Genomic DNA, 13,807 nt, shown 5'->3' with positions numbered 1-13,807 from the left:
CCATTATTGGAAGCTAGAGGATGAGAGTAAAGTACCCAGGTATGACCGAAAATTTGCATACCTAGTCAACGACGAATGAAGGCTATCAATGATTCCAATGCATGCTCCTGTCACCGATGTTTTTCTTGTCAGGTCTCTGGTAGGAATACGATTGCGATGCGAAGATGAATGACGGGTTTGAGAGAATTTGCTGTATCACATGAAAGAACATGCGGAACAAAATCGTTGCTTAATGAGTATAGAAGATGACTGCCGAGACTGAAAGTAGTACTCATGTATGATTGTTACTCAAAGATGTCTTTACTCCGCAGTGAACTCGGCAGATCTTACTATCGACGCCCGTGCCTCCTGCCGCTGCCGAAGCCAGCATCAAAGCCTTCGCCGAAAAGTCTAGGGCCATTACCACCAGGTCCATGCATGCCACCAGGACGACCTCCAACACTCCCAGCCCCATCCACTGGCTCGCCTATTCCTCGAGGCATTCTGAAATCTTCGTGCTCATCGTCATCTTCATCATCCTCATCACAAAATTGTGCCCTCACATTGCGGCGCTCGTCCCTCCTACCAAAGACCTGTCCTTTGAAGAGCTTGGCCCACTCATCAGCGTAGACTTTCTCCCACTCTTCGGCATCACCATATGCTTCTGTCAGCAGCTCGTAGTAGTCCTCTTGTGCTGAAAATCGATCTCTTCTGTTGAACCGACCCTTAAGAGGGCTGTTGAACCCCCTGTTGGCCCGATATCGACTGAAGATATATGCCTCTAACTCGCTCGGCGGCTGGACGAAACGTTGTGCCCGTTCGGCTGGCATTAGATCAAGACCATGATCCTTCCTGTGCTCATTGTGCCTTGCAAGCAGTCTGTTTCTCTCTTTCACCCACGCCTGGGCTGTCTTCTCCTTCTCTTCGTCAGTGGGAAAAAGATGACTTCTGCCTTGTACCTTTCCGAAGGGATGACGCCTTCCACCGTAAATGTTCGTGATCGGAATCATGTTTATAAGTAGTAGGTATCGGTTTGTGATGTCAGTGTCAAGCCGGAGTTGTAGCTAAGCAGCTGTGTTGGTGCAGATCGATGTAGAAGAAGGTATCGTAGGAAGCTGCGCTAACTATGAGAGAGAGAGAGAGAGAGAGAGAGAGATCTTGTATATGAAGCAGCTGTGACTTATGATTGTGAAGGATGATCATGTGCTGTTGATGAGGCTTGAGGTGACGCCACGTACACTGCTGCGCTCGTCAGCTGAACCAAATGTCACAGACGTCATCAATATTCTATTATTGTGACAAAGCTCATTTATTCATCACCAGTCAATTGAGCAATTCCACATAGAGGTTGTGCCGCGAGCTATTAATACCGAAAAATACAATCGATGCGGAAGACTCTGTTTGACCGGAGGTGATCAAGAGAGGAAGTGGGAATCGTTCATCGCACAGCATTAGTGGACATGAAACTATCAATTACATTCTCCCATCATGTTCTAGAGTTTGAATTGCCCACGCCCACCGGCCATGTGTCCTACATTTCCCATACCTGCTTCATGCCCGATATCAAACCGCTCAATTTCCGCTCAATCATGCATGTTCCAAGCAGAAGCCTTATCCCCTGCAGCAGGCCCACGCGGGCCGCGCCCACCGCCTCGATCTCTTCCTCCTTCCCCTCTACCATTGTCCCATCGCCCAAAGCTATGGTCTGGAACAGCTGGGTCTCCACGGCCCATACCCGTTAGGTCCGGCCATCCTGGATTACGTCTTTCTCCTCGCCGACCCATGGCCATAAACCCCAAAGCACGAGGATCATCAGGAATGTCAACAAATCCGTGGTCTCCATGGCGAAAAGGCCGTACACCAGGTGACTCATCGCGAGAGCCACCACGCACTCCCATCTGTTCCATGAACATTGCTTCTCGATTCATATGTCGTTCACTCCGTCTTTCTTCCCTCTTTTCTCTCGTCTCTATCTCTGCTTGTCTCCGCTCCAAGAGAATCTCGGCATCTACTCTCTCTTTCACGCGTTTCTTGATCGTCTTAGGGTCGTTTCCTTGGTAGATGGAGGGATGCGTATCGCTGGGTAGTGGCGACAAGTACGCGTTTCCACTTCCGACCTCGCCGTGCTGGTAGAGTATAGGTGGGGTTTTGGAGCCTTTGAAGATGTTGAATAGGCCCATTGCGCGTGGTTTGTGCTGCGAATGATGCTGGTTAGGGGTGTCGACGTAAGATCGCAGGGCCTGGCTTTTACGCCTTTTTTTTTTTTTTTTTTTTTTTTTTTTTGCGATAGTGTAGGAGGCGGTATGAGACGTTGTATCGTAGAATGTTGGTGGGGTTAGGAGGCTGGACTTGTCTTTATATTGTAGGCTGACCGCGCCCTGCTGGAGTATGGAAGTAAAAGGTCACAGTATGCTGTTGATGCATGATGGAGACACGTCAGTTTTGTTACTCGTCACCTGCACAAAAGCGGTCGTTCTGGTGATCATCTTTGTGATCATTGTCATGGAAACTGAACGCTGTCATAATATATACATGTAGACAAGCATGACTAGTGACGGCCAGCCATCTATCAATAGCTATTCTAAGATGCCTCAAAAGAATGCTGTGATTCCCTCCTTCCTCCTCAAAGCAATGTGAAGGGAAATGTAGACTGCGATACCAAGTCCCAGCATGCCAGAGATGACGCCGAAGCCCATGAGGTACTTTGGCTTATCGTCGGCAGGGAAGAGGTATGCGCCATAGATCTGAGCAAGATTGCCCATGGCGTTGACAAGCGCGATCGCGATCGCCCTAACTTCCGGCTGCATGGATCCGAAGGTCGCACTGGCGAAAGATAGCGAAACGGCGTTGGAGGCCCAGAGTCCAGCGGCCATGAGAACGAGCAGCGCGTATCGGGCCTTGAATTCATAGACGACGCATACGGATATCGAGGTTATGAGTGCGAATCCGAGCCAGCCTGCGATGACGAGACCACGGTGGTTGGAGATGGCGTCGGCGTAGTAGGTTGTGACTGCTGTGCAGACGAAGGCGACGGCGTAGATGGGGACGGTCATGTATTGAGCAGTGACTGTGTCGGTGTATCCGAGACCCGTCATGAGCGTAGGGTAAAAGTATGAGAGGGTGGAGGAGCCGACGATGACCTGACGTTTGTTAGTCGACTTCTTCATGATTCGCACGACATGACTTACCATGTAGCCAAGGATGAAAGAAATAGTCCTCCAGTCGCAAATAGCCAGGCGGAAGGACTTTCCCTTGCCCATCCTTTCGTCGCCTTCAGTATGTGTTTGGACACCGCCCTCCTTGAGGCGTGCGATAGCGATAGCACGCTCACGGTCAGTGAGTCGCTTGGTGTTGGCGGGGAAGTCCAGCAGGATGAAGTATGCGCACATCGCCCAGACAATGGTCGCAGCTCCCTCGATGATGAAAAGCCATCGCCATCTATTACAGAATTAGTTATAAGGTTTTGTCCAACATTCAAGGCTTGTTCCTTACCCGCGAAGACCGCCAGTACCCTCCATGCCGCCAGTAATGGCACCCGCAAGAAGACCGCCAAATGCGCCACTGAGAATGGCCGCAGACATATATACACCGAAGCGCTTCGACTGTTCGTCCTTCTTGTACCAGGATGAGATGATCAGAAGAATACCGGGCGCAAAACCGGCTTCGAAAACACCAACGAGGATTCGGAGTGCGACAAGGTGCTTGAAATCGTGGATAACGGCCATGCAGCATGTCAAGGCTCCCCAAACAATCATGATGGCGGGAAGGTAGACGGATGGCTTGAGGCGAACCAAGAGCATGTTGGAAGGCGGCTCGAAGACGACGTAGGTAACGAAGAATACCACCAACGCGATGGAGTATTGCTCGGAGCTGAGTGAAAGATCATCAGCCATACCGGCGATTTTCGCATTTCCAATGCTGTATCATGTTAGCTATGGCTGCTACGTCACTCGAAATACAACTTACTTTGTGCGATCCATGTATGATAGCAGGTACATCAGCCAGATTGTGGGAAGCAGGAACAGGTCGATCTTGCGGACCAACTTCGCTTCTTCATCCTTTGTCCAGGTGAAATCTTCAGTGACCTCGACATGCTTCGTGCTGTCCATCTCTTTGAAGTCGACTGGATCTTGAGAGTGGCGTGTCGACGACATGGTGTCCTGATCTGCGGTTTGACAGGTGCGACAGCGTTGTGACAGGAACGAAGCTGCAGTGCGAGGAACCGACTTGCAGTGTTGCGGTAACCGTTGCGAATATCTTCGGATGGGTGCGACACCCGTGTAGCTTTATAGAAGGAAGATACCTGACTTCCACAGGTTTTGATGATGTTGGCCAAAAACAGCTTGGACCTCCCCAGATTGTGTTCGGCCCTTTTCCCTACCCCAGGTGCCCAGGTCGCATACTAGAAGCCGAAAGCCCGCTACGAGCCCGCTACAGACCCGCCTGTACCGATAACTTGACGGTTACGATTGGTTGTGGAACACGACAGAACGTGTTCCATGCATGAACTCGCTGCGCGCCCGGCTATGTGCCTCGAGGCGAACTTTGTGCCACTAAGCGAAGGCAAAAGCTCGGAATCTCACGTGTTTGTCGCGTCGGCGCGTATGCTCGCCACGAGGCCATCGCTCCTCCGAAGATGGTTTGAGCCGAGTCTCAACAACATCCCGGCCTTGTGGACCTGGTTCGCGGCGCTCTCACTCGTGGAGACTATCTGGTACCGATCAACAGCACTCGGTTGCCACATGCCTTTGTGGGGTACCCAAATGCGATGTACTTAAAGATGCGGGGTGCCAGCGAAGTGGTGGTGGTAACTCGATTTTCCATTCTCTCGCGAGACCTGCCCTTCCAGATATCCCCAAATCTTCGCAGCCTACCCTTGTAGTTCAACCGGAAATGTCTCCCTCCGCCATCACACCGCAATCTGACCAGACAGCACCTGCTGGTCAGGCCGCCAGTGGTCAAGTCGAGCAAAGTGTCCCAAATCCCGTATACCTTACGACTGAGCCGAAGGAGGACTTTGACTGGAAGATAACCCTGAAGGGCAAAGTAGTCGCTATTACCGGCGCAAACAGAGGTCGGTGCATGTCGGATCTAGATTGCGGATAGATGCTGACCTTTTAGGTATTGGACTTGGTCTCGCGACAGTATGCCTCGCAAACGAAGCCGCTGAGATCTACTCTCTGGACCTCTTTGAGCCCGGCGAGGAGTTCCAGGCACTTCAACAGGCAAACCCCAAGCGCGTACACTACCTGCACTGCGATGTCACCTCTGAGGAGAGCGTCATCAAAGCCATTGACGAAATTGTGGCACAATCGGGCCGCATTGATGGTATGATCGCCAACGCAGGAATGACCAAGCACCAGCCCGCACTCAACTTCGACCGCCCGCAGCTCGAGCAGCTTTTCAACCTCAACGTCTTTGGCGCATACTTCTGCGCAACGGCAGCCGCAAAGAAGTTCATCGAGCTCGGTATCAAGGGGTCCATCGTCTTCACAGCGTCCATGACATCGTACCGGCCAAACAGGGCAGCGCCATCAGCGCCCTATGGAGGAACCAAGGGCGCAGTCCGCAACATGGCACACACACTGGCAATGGAGTGGGCGAAGCACGGCATCCGAGTCAACTCGGTATCCCCGGGTTTCGTGCGCACGCAGATGACTTACTACGTTGAGCGGGCGCCCGATTGGAACTTGAAGATGCAATACTATGGCGGCATGCCTAGGTTGGCCGACCCCCGCGAACTTGGCGGCGCGTATGTGTACCTTCTCTCAGACAGTGCCAGTTACACTACGGGTATCGATATTCCTGTTGCGGGCATTGTCGGCGCCTGGTAGAGGTTTTGGTTGCTTCTTCGTCGCGCTATATGCATTGGGTGGAGTTCTTGACTGCCGGCTGGCTGGGATATATCTAGAGTCAAATCAACGCATTTTCTTCCAATTCTCGTTCCCATTGAAAAGACGAGGTGATACATGCCAATGTTGGTGTGGATATGGGAGTCGATCCTGATGATGTGGTGGTGCTGACTGAAGGATGAAGCGATCCGCCTCAAACGGAAGGGACCCGGAACACGCAACAACCACGACTGACTAAGCACGTCCTGGCATTGTACACAACCAATCGCTATCATCAAGATACCTCCTTTCTGCGTAAACACAACTTCTTCACATCTCCCAAATAGACTCCAGGACTGTATCATGGCCATCAGGCCTCCCAACTTCTGCCGGTGGTGGACAGTGCTTTGGACTGGCGCGGGGTCCTAGAACTGTATCCGACGCGGGCCTTTTGCGAAATTGCCACAGTTTCCCAACCACCGTCTGATCGCCTTTCCTAGGTTCGCGAGATATCAACATCTGGGCTCTGCATGCGCTGTGTCATCCTGGACTAGTCCAAAGCCTGTCCCGTTGGTCAGAGACTCGTTCCCCACGGCAGGCCTAATCGCCGAAGCGGATCCTCGAGGGCCAAGCGAAGTTCCACCAGCATGCGCAACATCATTCGTGATGCAAGCATCGTCAACAGGCAATCCTAAGCCGCGCAAACCCCGTCCCTCACGAGCGCGAGTAAGTTTGCCTATCTCCACTGCATGTGAAACCTTTACTGACTCGACGCTTCTCTTGCAGGGCTTACGTACGACAACTGGATGGTAAGCTGTTCCCTCAGCACGTGTTATCATGTATCACCCCCATGGTGAAGCTCGCTAGCCCGATCAGCTACAACGCGCAAGATATCTAGACGATCACTAGCTAACACAGACAGCCTAACTTGTAGACGAAGGAGGGTGAAATGTGACGAGCTAAGACCGCGATGCGCAACATGCAGTAAATCCGACAGAGAGTGCTTATGGCCATCACCCAATGATCCTCCTGGAGGTGCAGCAAGCAATGCTTCTGGATCTGTACAGTCTGACACGTCGCCGGCCCAAGATGCCTCTTCTATCGCGACTACATCACCGGCGCCTGCCAGACGAGCAATCCCATCTGAAATCGATCCTCAGCTTTGGAACAATTCTCCCGAGCTCCTGTTCGAATCGCCATCGACGGTCATCAACTCGTTGCCTTCCCCCAATTCAGCCCCTCTAGCTTATTACGATCTGCTTGCCGAAGACGCCATCAACAATATCGACAAGTACAATCTCAATGTGGACCTAGACAGGAACAACTTGTCCAGACAGCAAAGTCCAGCAACCGACGGAGCAAGCTCTGATCGACACCCGCTTTCGTATGAACGAACGGAAGATGCCGATCCATCGGGACATGAGCCGTGGAACTGTATCGATGTCATACCAATGTCAGACGACGAGCTTGTGCTTTTCCAACACTACGTCAATGTTATTGGACCCATCTTGGACCTGAACGACCCTTCTAAGCAGTTCACATACACTGTCCCTTCTCTAGCCGTTCACAATGTTGGCCTTTTGAAGTCTTTGCTTGCCGTGTCGGCGCGGCACATGGCACTTCTGAACGAGCCACAGCTTCGGCGGCTCAACATACACGATCCGACACCAGACGCCGAAGATGGGAGGACAAGACAACTCCACAGCCCTCTAATTCAGGTGGCAACGCAGTATTACTATGAGACTCTGCATTACCTATCGAAGAATCTCTTCTACCCGTCCTACAATAAGTCTAGGGAGATCATATCAACCTCCATCCTTATCAGTACATATGAGATGTGGGACTCTGAAGGCCAGTACAGTAATGGAGCCTGGGAGAGACATCTTCGTGGCATATTCTGGATACAGCGGAGTCAGAATAACAACGGAGAGTCACCAGATCCGCTCCGGCGAGCTGCCTGGTGGCAATGGATACGTCAGGATACTTGGGTCGCGTTCCGCGAAGGACGACGGGTTCTCACTATCTGGCGACCTACTAAGCGTTTGATGGATCTCACCCCGGATGAACTTGCGTTACGAATTGTGTACATATGTGGAAGATGTGTAGACTTTGCGGCAAACGAGAAGAAGTACGATCTGACCACACGCATCGAGCAAGCTGGAAAGCTTTTACAAGCCCTAGAAGACTGGTATGGGGCGCTTCCAATGTCCTTTCAACCTATCCATCGCGGACCTCCTCCACCTGGACCGGGCGCTCTGTTCACGCCCATCTGGATCCATCCTCCTTCGTACGCAGCTGCCATGCAAACCTTTCACTTTGCGCGAATCATCGTTCTAATCAATCAGCCATCGATGGGAGGCGTGGACGAGTTTAGAATCCGACAGCGTACCCTGGACGAAAGTGTAGACATGATCTGCGGCATCGCCATAACGCATCAGGGTAGAGATATCGCGAGCGCCATGGTCAACTTCAAGTCTATCTACGCTGGTAAGCTCCATCAAACACATGTCGTCCAAAACAATGCTTACGTTTTTTAGCTGGTCTATGCGTTCAGAACCCTGTCAAACAAACCGCTATCTTGCATCTTCTCGAGCAAACACTTGACATCACCAAGTTTCCACCTAAGACATTACTCACGGACCTTACCAGCTATTGGCGAGCCGAATCTTAGCCTTCCATTCATCGTGCCGAATGCAGCTCAAGTCCCATCTTCCTCCATGAGTGCATGTCAATTTCGTCATCGCGGCAATGCGGCATTTATCGGACCGCAAGAAAACAGACTTTCAGCCGCATGTTCAGCCGCACTTGCGTTGACTCCACTGCGATGCAGGTGGGTTCCGATGGGTTGGTCGCATGACTCGTATCTAGGCCAAGATCAGAAGAACATGACAAGGTCAGAGTGTCACGTTGCGAGGCAGAAGTCGGAGGTTGTAGCGGAGCAGACTCTTATTCAGGTTCGCCTTCCCCACAGACCCCACACGGAGGTGTATGTTCGCCGTCGTGCTATTCCCTGCAGAGATGGAGTAGAAGCGGGGTACATGTTGGAGGGCCGATCGCCTCTCTGGGACGTTTGTGCCTCGTTACGAGGCATATCGGCTAAGGCCTGTCGGGCGGTTCCATCGTGCCCGCCGTGTCGCTCACAACTCCGTGAAGGCCCTCCAAAGCTGCTCGCGACGAGCACCAATGATAGCTCTCAAACGCCGCGGCTTTCCCGAATCAATAAGCCGCAAGGACATGATAACAGCTTCAGTTCCGAAACGGTTCCGACAGTGAACTGAATGCGCTCGAATTCTCGCAACACTACATAACAATACAATAGAGCATCAAAGACATTATCAATATACATCGTTATACAGCCACCATGCCAGTCAGCAAAGATAACCGTACGCTCGCCATACTCAATGCCGCTGCCGCAGGCAACTACGGCGTCATGGCCGCAATTGCGTACGAGATCTTCCACATATACCATTCACGATGTTAACAGTACATCAGCTATAACGTCGAGCAACTCACAGCTCTCGTTCGCGCAGCAGAGTCAAGAAAATCGCCCCTAATCATCCAACTCTTCCCATCAACCCTCAAACAACTACCCCTCCTCGCACATGCCGCAGCGCACGCCGTGAAGACCGCGACAGTACCTCTCTCCCTACACATCGACCACGCGCAGAATGTCGAACACATCCGGGAAATCATCGCGACACTACCCGTCGATTCCGTTATGGTAGACATGTCACATTACGACGAAGCCGAGAACCTAGAGAAGACGAAGATATTGACCAAAGAATGCCATGACAAGGGTATCGCAGTAGAAGCAGAGAGTGGGCGGATAGAAGGTGGCGAGGACGGTATTGCTGATACCGGAGATCTTGAAGGTATGCTATACCAAATGCTTATGGTTCGGAGTTGAAGATTAAATACTGACTTTGCCAGCACTCTTCACATCCCCCGAAGATGTCGACAACTTCATCGCCGCGGGCGTCGACATCCTCGCGCCTTCAATCGGCAACGTCCACGGTGACTACGGCCCAGCTGGACCGAAAGAAGGCCAACTACACTACGACCGCCTCGAAGCGATCGACAAGCAGATCAACAAGCGCGTCCTCGTCGCATTACACGGTACCAACGATTTCCCTCCCGAAGTCATGCAACGATGCATACGATCTGGTGCTGTTAAGTTGAATGTGAACAAGTTGTTGCTGGAGCCGGGCAACGAGGTTTTGAGAAAGAACGCGCCAACGACACCGCTGGCTAAGTTGATTGATATGCAGATGGATGTTATACAGGAGGCGACGGAGAAGTGGATGGATATTTGCGGGAGTAGTGGGAAGGGCGTTAAGGCGCCGTAGGGTTGTTACATTGGATTTCAATCGAATTGATCTTAGCTGTGCAGGGCAAAATGTCTTCGCATCTTTACCAGACCACAAAACCTGCAGTAGAGCGTAAGCTGCAGCAACTTGTACCGGAGCTATACTGCTGAGTGTAGAAGTAGGCTGCGCAAAGCCAAGCGTAGCCCGGTGCGAGCAGATCTTCTCAGTTCTCTCGACACAGAAGAGTCCGCGCCTTCAGATGAAACTGCTGTGTAGTCTCGTTCCGCGCTGGTCAATGGCCTCGATCTGTGGTATTTCCTATCGGATACAACCTACACGATTGTGGTGTTGTAAAAAGAGAAGCATCCACAGCGAAAACATGCATCAATGACAACTATTCCCAAACACTTTCTAACGTAGTACATCACTTAGCAAACCTTCTCTTTCTTGTCATCAAATCTTCTTGCAAGAACCAGTCCATCGTCTAATAACAGCGCAGCAGTAACTACCGCGCAGTCCCGCTCGGCTTCAAAAATTCGCAAAAATTCACCAACACCATCCAACCTACCTATCTTCTTCCCGCGCATCATCCAACACTCTGAATGACGCAGAGATTGGCAAAAGAGAGGTCTTGCCCGGAATCGAACCGGGGTTGCCGGAAGACACTGATTTTGAGATCAGAATCCGGAGTGATAACCGCTACCTATATGGTGATTAGCGGGGGCAAGCTAGAAGTGGGCATCTTTGAAGACGTACACTACAAAACCGATGAATGTTTGAAACTTACATCATATATAATGACAGTATTTAATCTTAGACGCGGCCGTTCTCGATCAGAAACATCGGGTGAGGAATTTGATGTGTGGATGTTCGTGTGTGATGTGGGGCTGGCTGATGAGGGGTAGGTTCTTTGGCCGACCCCGCCGAATCATGTTGACTGGAAGAATTTTACGTGGGTGGATGGGAACATTAACCCTACACTGCCCTTATATCATTCGACTATCTATAGGCTGATCACGATTTAACATTCTTTGATGGTGGTATCAGTACCTTCGATGACTTTTCGGTTCAACCCTTGCGTTCCAGCGGTATCGATCAAGTAGGTCCAGATAACGCTGCGAACGAATGGTCCAAGCAGGGTGTAGAAGTGGTTAAGGGAACCCGGGATGGGTTTGAGTCGTTTGAATCCAGGTTTACTTGCTAAAGTACCACATGGCATTGCGAGGGAGTCAGGGGGTATGGCGCCAGGTGAAGTGTGCATAACGTTGAAGTGCAAACAAGATGTACCACTATAGCTACTCGCGCTGTCTCAGATCTTCCCAGCTACTATTCCGTCTCCTAAACTCATGCCGTTGAACCACTTCACTTGCATCCAGCGTCCCTACACCAGCATCTCCTTCCCTCTGACTATCATGTGCGTTCCTCGGCACCACAATATCCATCTCCCAGCTCATACGCTCACCAATGCGGCTCCACCGCCTCTCAGCCCACTCCATCTGCTTCTCCACACGCGTCGTCGCTTCATCAGCAAGCGCGTGGTCTTCGAAGAGAAAAGCAAGTTCTTCCAATGTGCGACCGTAGGTTTCGGGAAACATGAAGTACTGTATGAATGCGTTAGCTGATGGATTTAAGGGGTGTGTGAATTATGTAAGGAGGAGAACTTACGATGAAGATAATCTCAAACCCCAACCAAGCGCAATACACAATCAACCACCGCCCTTGAGCATGCTTCAACCCAATAGGATTAAGTGTCGTTGTCGTAAAAACTGCCGTTCGGCTAAAGAACTGAAATATCGTAATCCCCTTCGTGCGTTGCGCAAACGGAAACAATTCAACCAAAAAAGCTGCAATGCTGTTAGCAACATCTCCCCCATCATACGCCATCGCAACGACTCACTATAAGTCAACGCATTATATCCAATATTATAACACATCTGATACACAAAGATAATCGCAATCGTCAACCTCGCCGGCTCAATTCTCTTCGTAGCCGTATACCGCTGCATCGCCACCGTCCACGCGATATAGCAACACAACAGACTACTCGCGCAGATGAGATACATCTTCCTGCGTGGAAACCGCCTCACCAATAGCGAGATACACACGGCATTCACCAGATTCCAGCTGTTGAGCCCAACATTCACCTTACCTACGAAGCCAGGGTCGTCGTAACCGATCATGTTAAGTAGCTGATTTAGGTAGTAGCTTAGTAACGTATTTCCGGACCACTGCGTGAAGAGGCCGAGGAAAGAAGCGATTATCACGCGCTTGCGTAGCCCGGGGACGGCGATCATTTCGCGCCAGGAGCGTTTCGAGTGCTCGAGTTCGATGCGGATGGTGTGTTCGATTTGGGCCATTTCTGCGGCGGCAAATGGGGACGTGATGTCGCCTTCGGCGTGGTAGGTTATTAGTGTGCGGTAGGCTTCTTCTCGGCGGTCTTTGGAGATGAGGAATCGCGGGGATTCGGGGATCATACTGTGGAGGTTAGCTGCATGGGACGATGGAAGCGGTGGGGATAGGATGAGTACAAGATGAAGATGATTTGCAGGAGTGATGGGCCGGCTTGGAGGAGCGAGGGTATGCGCCAGGCCCAGTCATCTTTGAGATTTTGGGTGCCGTATGAGACTCCTGCTGCTATGAGCGAACCTACGAACCAGAGGGCGTTGAAGAGAGATGTCATGACGGGTCGTTCTTTTGGATATGCAAGTTCGCCCATCAGGGAAGAACCTGCGATGATGCAGAATGGTATGCCGAAACCGAGGATGAAGCGTGCGCCGACATACATGCCAGCTATAACGTGTTAGTAAAAACTTCATCCAATGGTTGAACGTTCAGCCCCACCGCTAATGGAGAAGGCCTGAATGACAGATCCGACGACCATGATCCAAGAGCCTAGAAAGATCGCCCATCGTCGCCCGAATCTATCGTTCACGTACGGCACCAATGGCAGAGCGCAGATTGCACCGAGGTTGTATGCCGAAGACATGATACCGAGGAGGGCTCCTTGCGGATGGTTGAAGTCTACGTCGTTAGTAAGGGTAGCATTACGAGCAAGATCTAACCTACAGAGTCGCCAGGTCGGCGCAATCTGCACCGCGTTGATCATTTGAGAGTCGAATCCAGAAGTCATCTCAATCCCAATACACGTGGGTAATAGGAGCGCATACAGCCTCCTCAGATTCCGCTTTCTGTACCAAGGTATCTGGTCCTGTTCAACGATGCGTGTCAATACCGGTTCTGCCTGCCTCGCAGCAGCGGCAGCGCCAACAGGCGCCATGTTCGATATCACCCTCCAAATTGGAGTTCAAACAGGAGTCTGTGAAAGCAATGTCGCTAAGTCAGATAAACGAAGTAGTAGTAGCAGCTAGCAATGATGGGCGTCCGGGACGTGCGGGCATGCCCGTTAGTTCTATATACCCCAGATTTGTGCTGCGCAACATGGCTGGTATCATCGGCCTACATGCAAGTGAGACGACGAAATTGCATGGGCTGTAGTAGATTTTGCCGGGGTAGGGATGCATTGATGTTGCCCCGCATGTTGTTGGTGGTCATATACGAGGTCCAGTAACGAATCAAGAATTGTCCTTAAAGTTGTGTTACGCGGATAGAGTGTGTGCGCCACGCAGGTTCCCTTTTGTGTTGCTGTTCGCATGGCTATGAGCATGATGTGCGCACCCATCCGCATGATGT

At 51.4% G+C, this 13,807-nt stretch overlaps 6 protein-coding genes across 6 annotated transcripts; 3 read left to right on the top strand and 3 right to left on the bottom strand.

Annotated features, from left to right (window-relative positions):
- Positions 1-329: 329 nt before the first annotated feature.
- On the bottom strand, positions 330-989 carry BKA58DRAFT_442486 (uncharacterized protein; the record flags this gene model as incomplete). Its single annotated transcript, XM_046173904.1, has 1 exon — positions 330-989. The coding sequence occupies one exon, from the start codon at positions 987-989 to the stop codon at positions 330-332; it is 660 nt and encodes a 219-aa protein (XP_046022645.1).
- Positions 990-2,543: 1,554 nt separating this feature from the next.
- BKA58DRAFT_226010 (pantothenate transporter liz1) lies at positions 2,544-4,305 on the bottom strand. The gene is made up of 4 exons (XM_046166361.1): positions 3,946-4,305; positions 3,472-3,897; positions 3,168-3,417; positions 2,544-3,119 (listed from the first exon to the last, which is right to left on the bottom strand). The coding sequence occupies exons 1-4, from the start codon at positions 4,131-4,133 to the stop codon at positions 2,571-2,573; spliced, it is 1,413 nt and encodes a 470-aa protein (XP_046022644.1). The 5' UTR covers positions 4,134-4,305; the 3' UTR covers positions 2,544-2,570.
- Positions 4,306-4,872: 567 nt separating this feature from the next.
- BKA58DRAFT_442483 (uncharacterized protein) lies at positions 4,873-5,813 on the top strand (the record flags this gene model as incomplete). The annotated part of the gene is made up of 2 exons (XM_046173903.1): positions 4,873-5,053; positions 5,101-5,813. The coding sequence occupies 2 exons, from the start codon at positions 4,873-4,875 to the stop codon at positions 5,811-5,813; spliced, it is 894 nt and encodes a 297-aa protein (XP_046022643.1).
- Positions 5,814-6,023: 210 nt separating this feature from the next.
- On the top strand, positions 6,024-8,826 carry BKA58DRAFT_226003 (uncharacterized protein). The gene is made up of 4 exons (XM_046166360.1): positions 6,024-6,536; positions 6,597-6,619; positions 6,733-8,297; positions 8,348-8,826. The coding sequence occupies exons 1-4, from the start codon at positions 6,477-6,479 to the stop codon at positions 8,479-8,481; spliced, it is 1,782 nt and encodes a 593-aa protein (XP_046022642.1). The 5' UTR covers positions 6,024-6,476; the 3' UTR covers positions 8,482-8,826.
- On the top strand, positions 8,760-10,351 carry BKA58DRAFT_225998 (fructose-bisphosphate aldolase). Its single transcript, XM_046166359.1, has 3 exons — positions 8,760-9,254; positions 9,303-9,682; positions 9,741-10,351. Exons 1-3 carry the CDS (start codon positions 9,172-9,174, stop codon positions 10,154-10,156), a joined length of 879 nt encoding a protein of 292 aa, XP_046022641.1. The 5' UTR covers positions 8,760-9,171; the 3' UTR covers positions 10,157-10,351.
- A 734-nt stretch (positions 10,352-11,085) lies between these two features.
- BKA58DRAFT_365764 (hexose transporter-like protein) lies at positions 11,086-13,394 on the bottom strand (the record flags this gene model as incomplete). Its single annotated transcript, XM_046168876.1, has 6 exons — positions 11,086-11,718; positions 11,783-11,961; positions 12,015-12,592; positions 12,646-12,907; positions 12,959-13,138; positions 13,184-13,394. 6 exons carry the CDS (start codon positions 13,392-13,394, stop codon positions 11,413-11,415), a joined length of 1,716 nt encoding a protein of 571 aa, XP_046022640.1. The 3' UTR covers positions 11,086-11,412.
- Between the last annotated feature and the right edge of the window lie 413 nt (positions 13,395-13,807).

Source organism: Alternaria rosae, assembly GCF_020736505.1.
Source record: "Alternaria rosae strain MPI-PUGE-AT-0040 chromosome Unknown BKA58scaffold_8, whole genome shotgun sequence".
In the NCBI taxonomy this organism is placed as follows: Eukaryota; Fungi; Ascomycota; class Dothideomycetes; order Pleosporales; family Pleosporaceae; genus Alternaria; species Alternaria rosae.
This window is presented reverse-complemented; position numbering and strand designations above follow the sequence as displayed.

What these genes read in the sequence shown, in the direction of transcription:
- BKA58DRAFT_226010 (XM_046166361.1), bottom strand. Translation starts at nt 4,133, where the DNA reads ATGTCGTCGACACGCCACTCTCAAGATCCAGTCGACTTCAAAGAGATG. An exon ending in TCATACATGGATCGCACAAA is followed by an intron (nt 3,898 to 3,945) that starts GTAAGTTGTATT and finishes AACATGATACAG; the next exon opens with CATTGGAAATGCGAAAATCG. An exon ending in GGTACTGGCGGTCTTCGCGG is followed by an intron (nt 3,418 to 3,471) that starts GTAAGGAACAAG and finishes ATTCTGTAATAG; the next exon opens with ATGGCGATGGCTTTTCATCA.
- BKA58DRAFT_226003 (XM_046166360.1), top strand. Translation starts at nt 6,477, where the DNA reads ATGCAAGCATCGTCAACAGGCAATCCTAAGCCGCGCAAACCCCGTCCC. An exon ending in CCCGTCCCTCACGAGCGCGA is followed by an intron (nt 6,537 to 6,596) that starts GTAAGTTTGCCT and finishes CTTCTCTTGCAG; the next exon opens with GGCTTACGTACGACAACTGG. An exon ending in CTTCAAGTCTATCTACGCTG is followed by an intron (nt 8,298 to 8,347) that starts GTAAGCTCCATC and finishes TACGTTTTTTAG; the next exon opens with CTGGTCTATGCGTTCAGAAC.
- BKA58DRAFT_225998 (XM_046166359.1), top strand. Translation starts at nt 9,172, where the DNA reads ATGCCAGTCAGCAAAGATAACCGTACGCTCGCCATACTCAATGCCGCT. An exon ending in GGCGTCATGGCCGCAATTGC is followed by an intron (nt 9,255 to 9,302) that starts GTACGAGATCTT and finishes ACAGTACATCAG; the next exon opens with CTATAACGTCGAGCAACTCA. An exon ending in TGATACCGGAGATCTTGAAG is followed by an intron (nt 9,683 to 9,740) that starts GTATGCTATACC and finishes TGACTTTGCCAG; the next exon opens with CACTCTTCACATCCCCCGAA.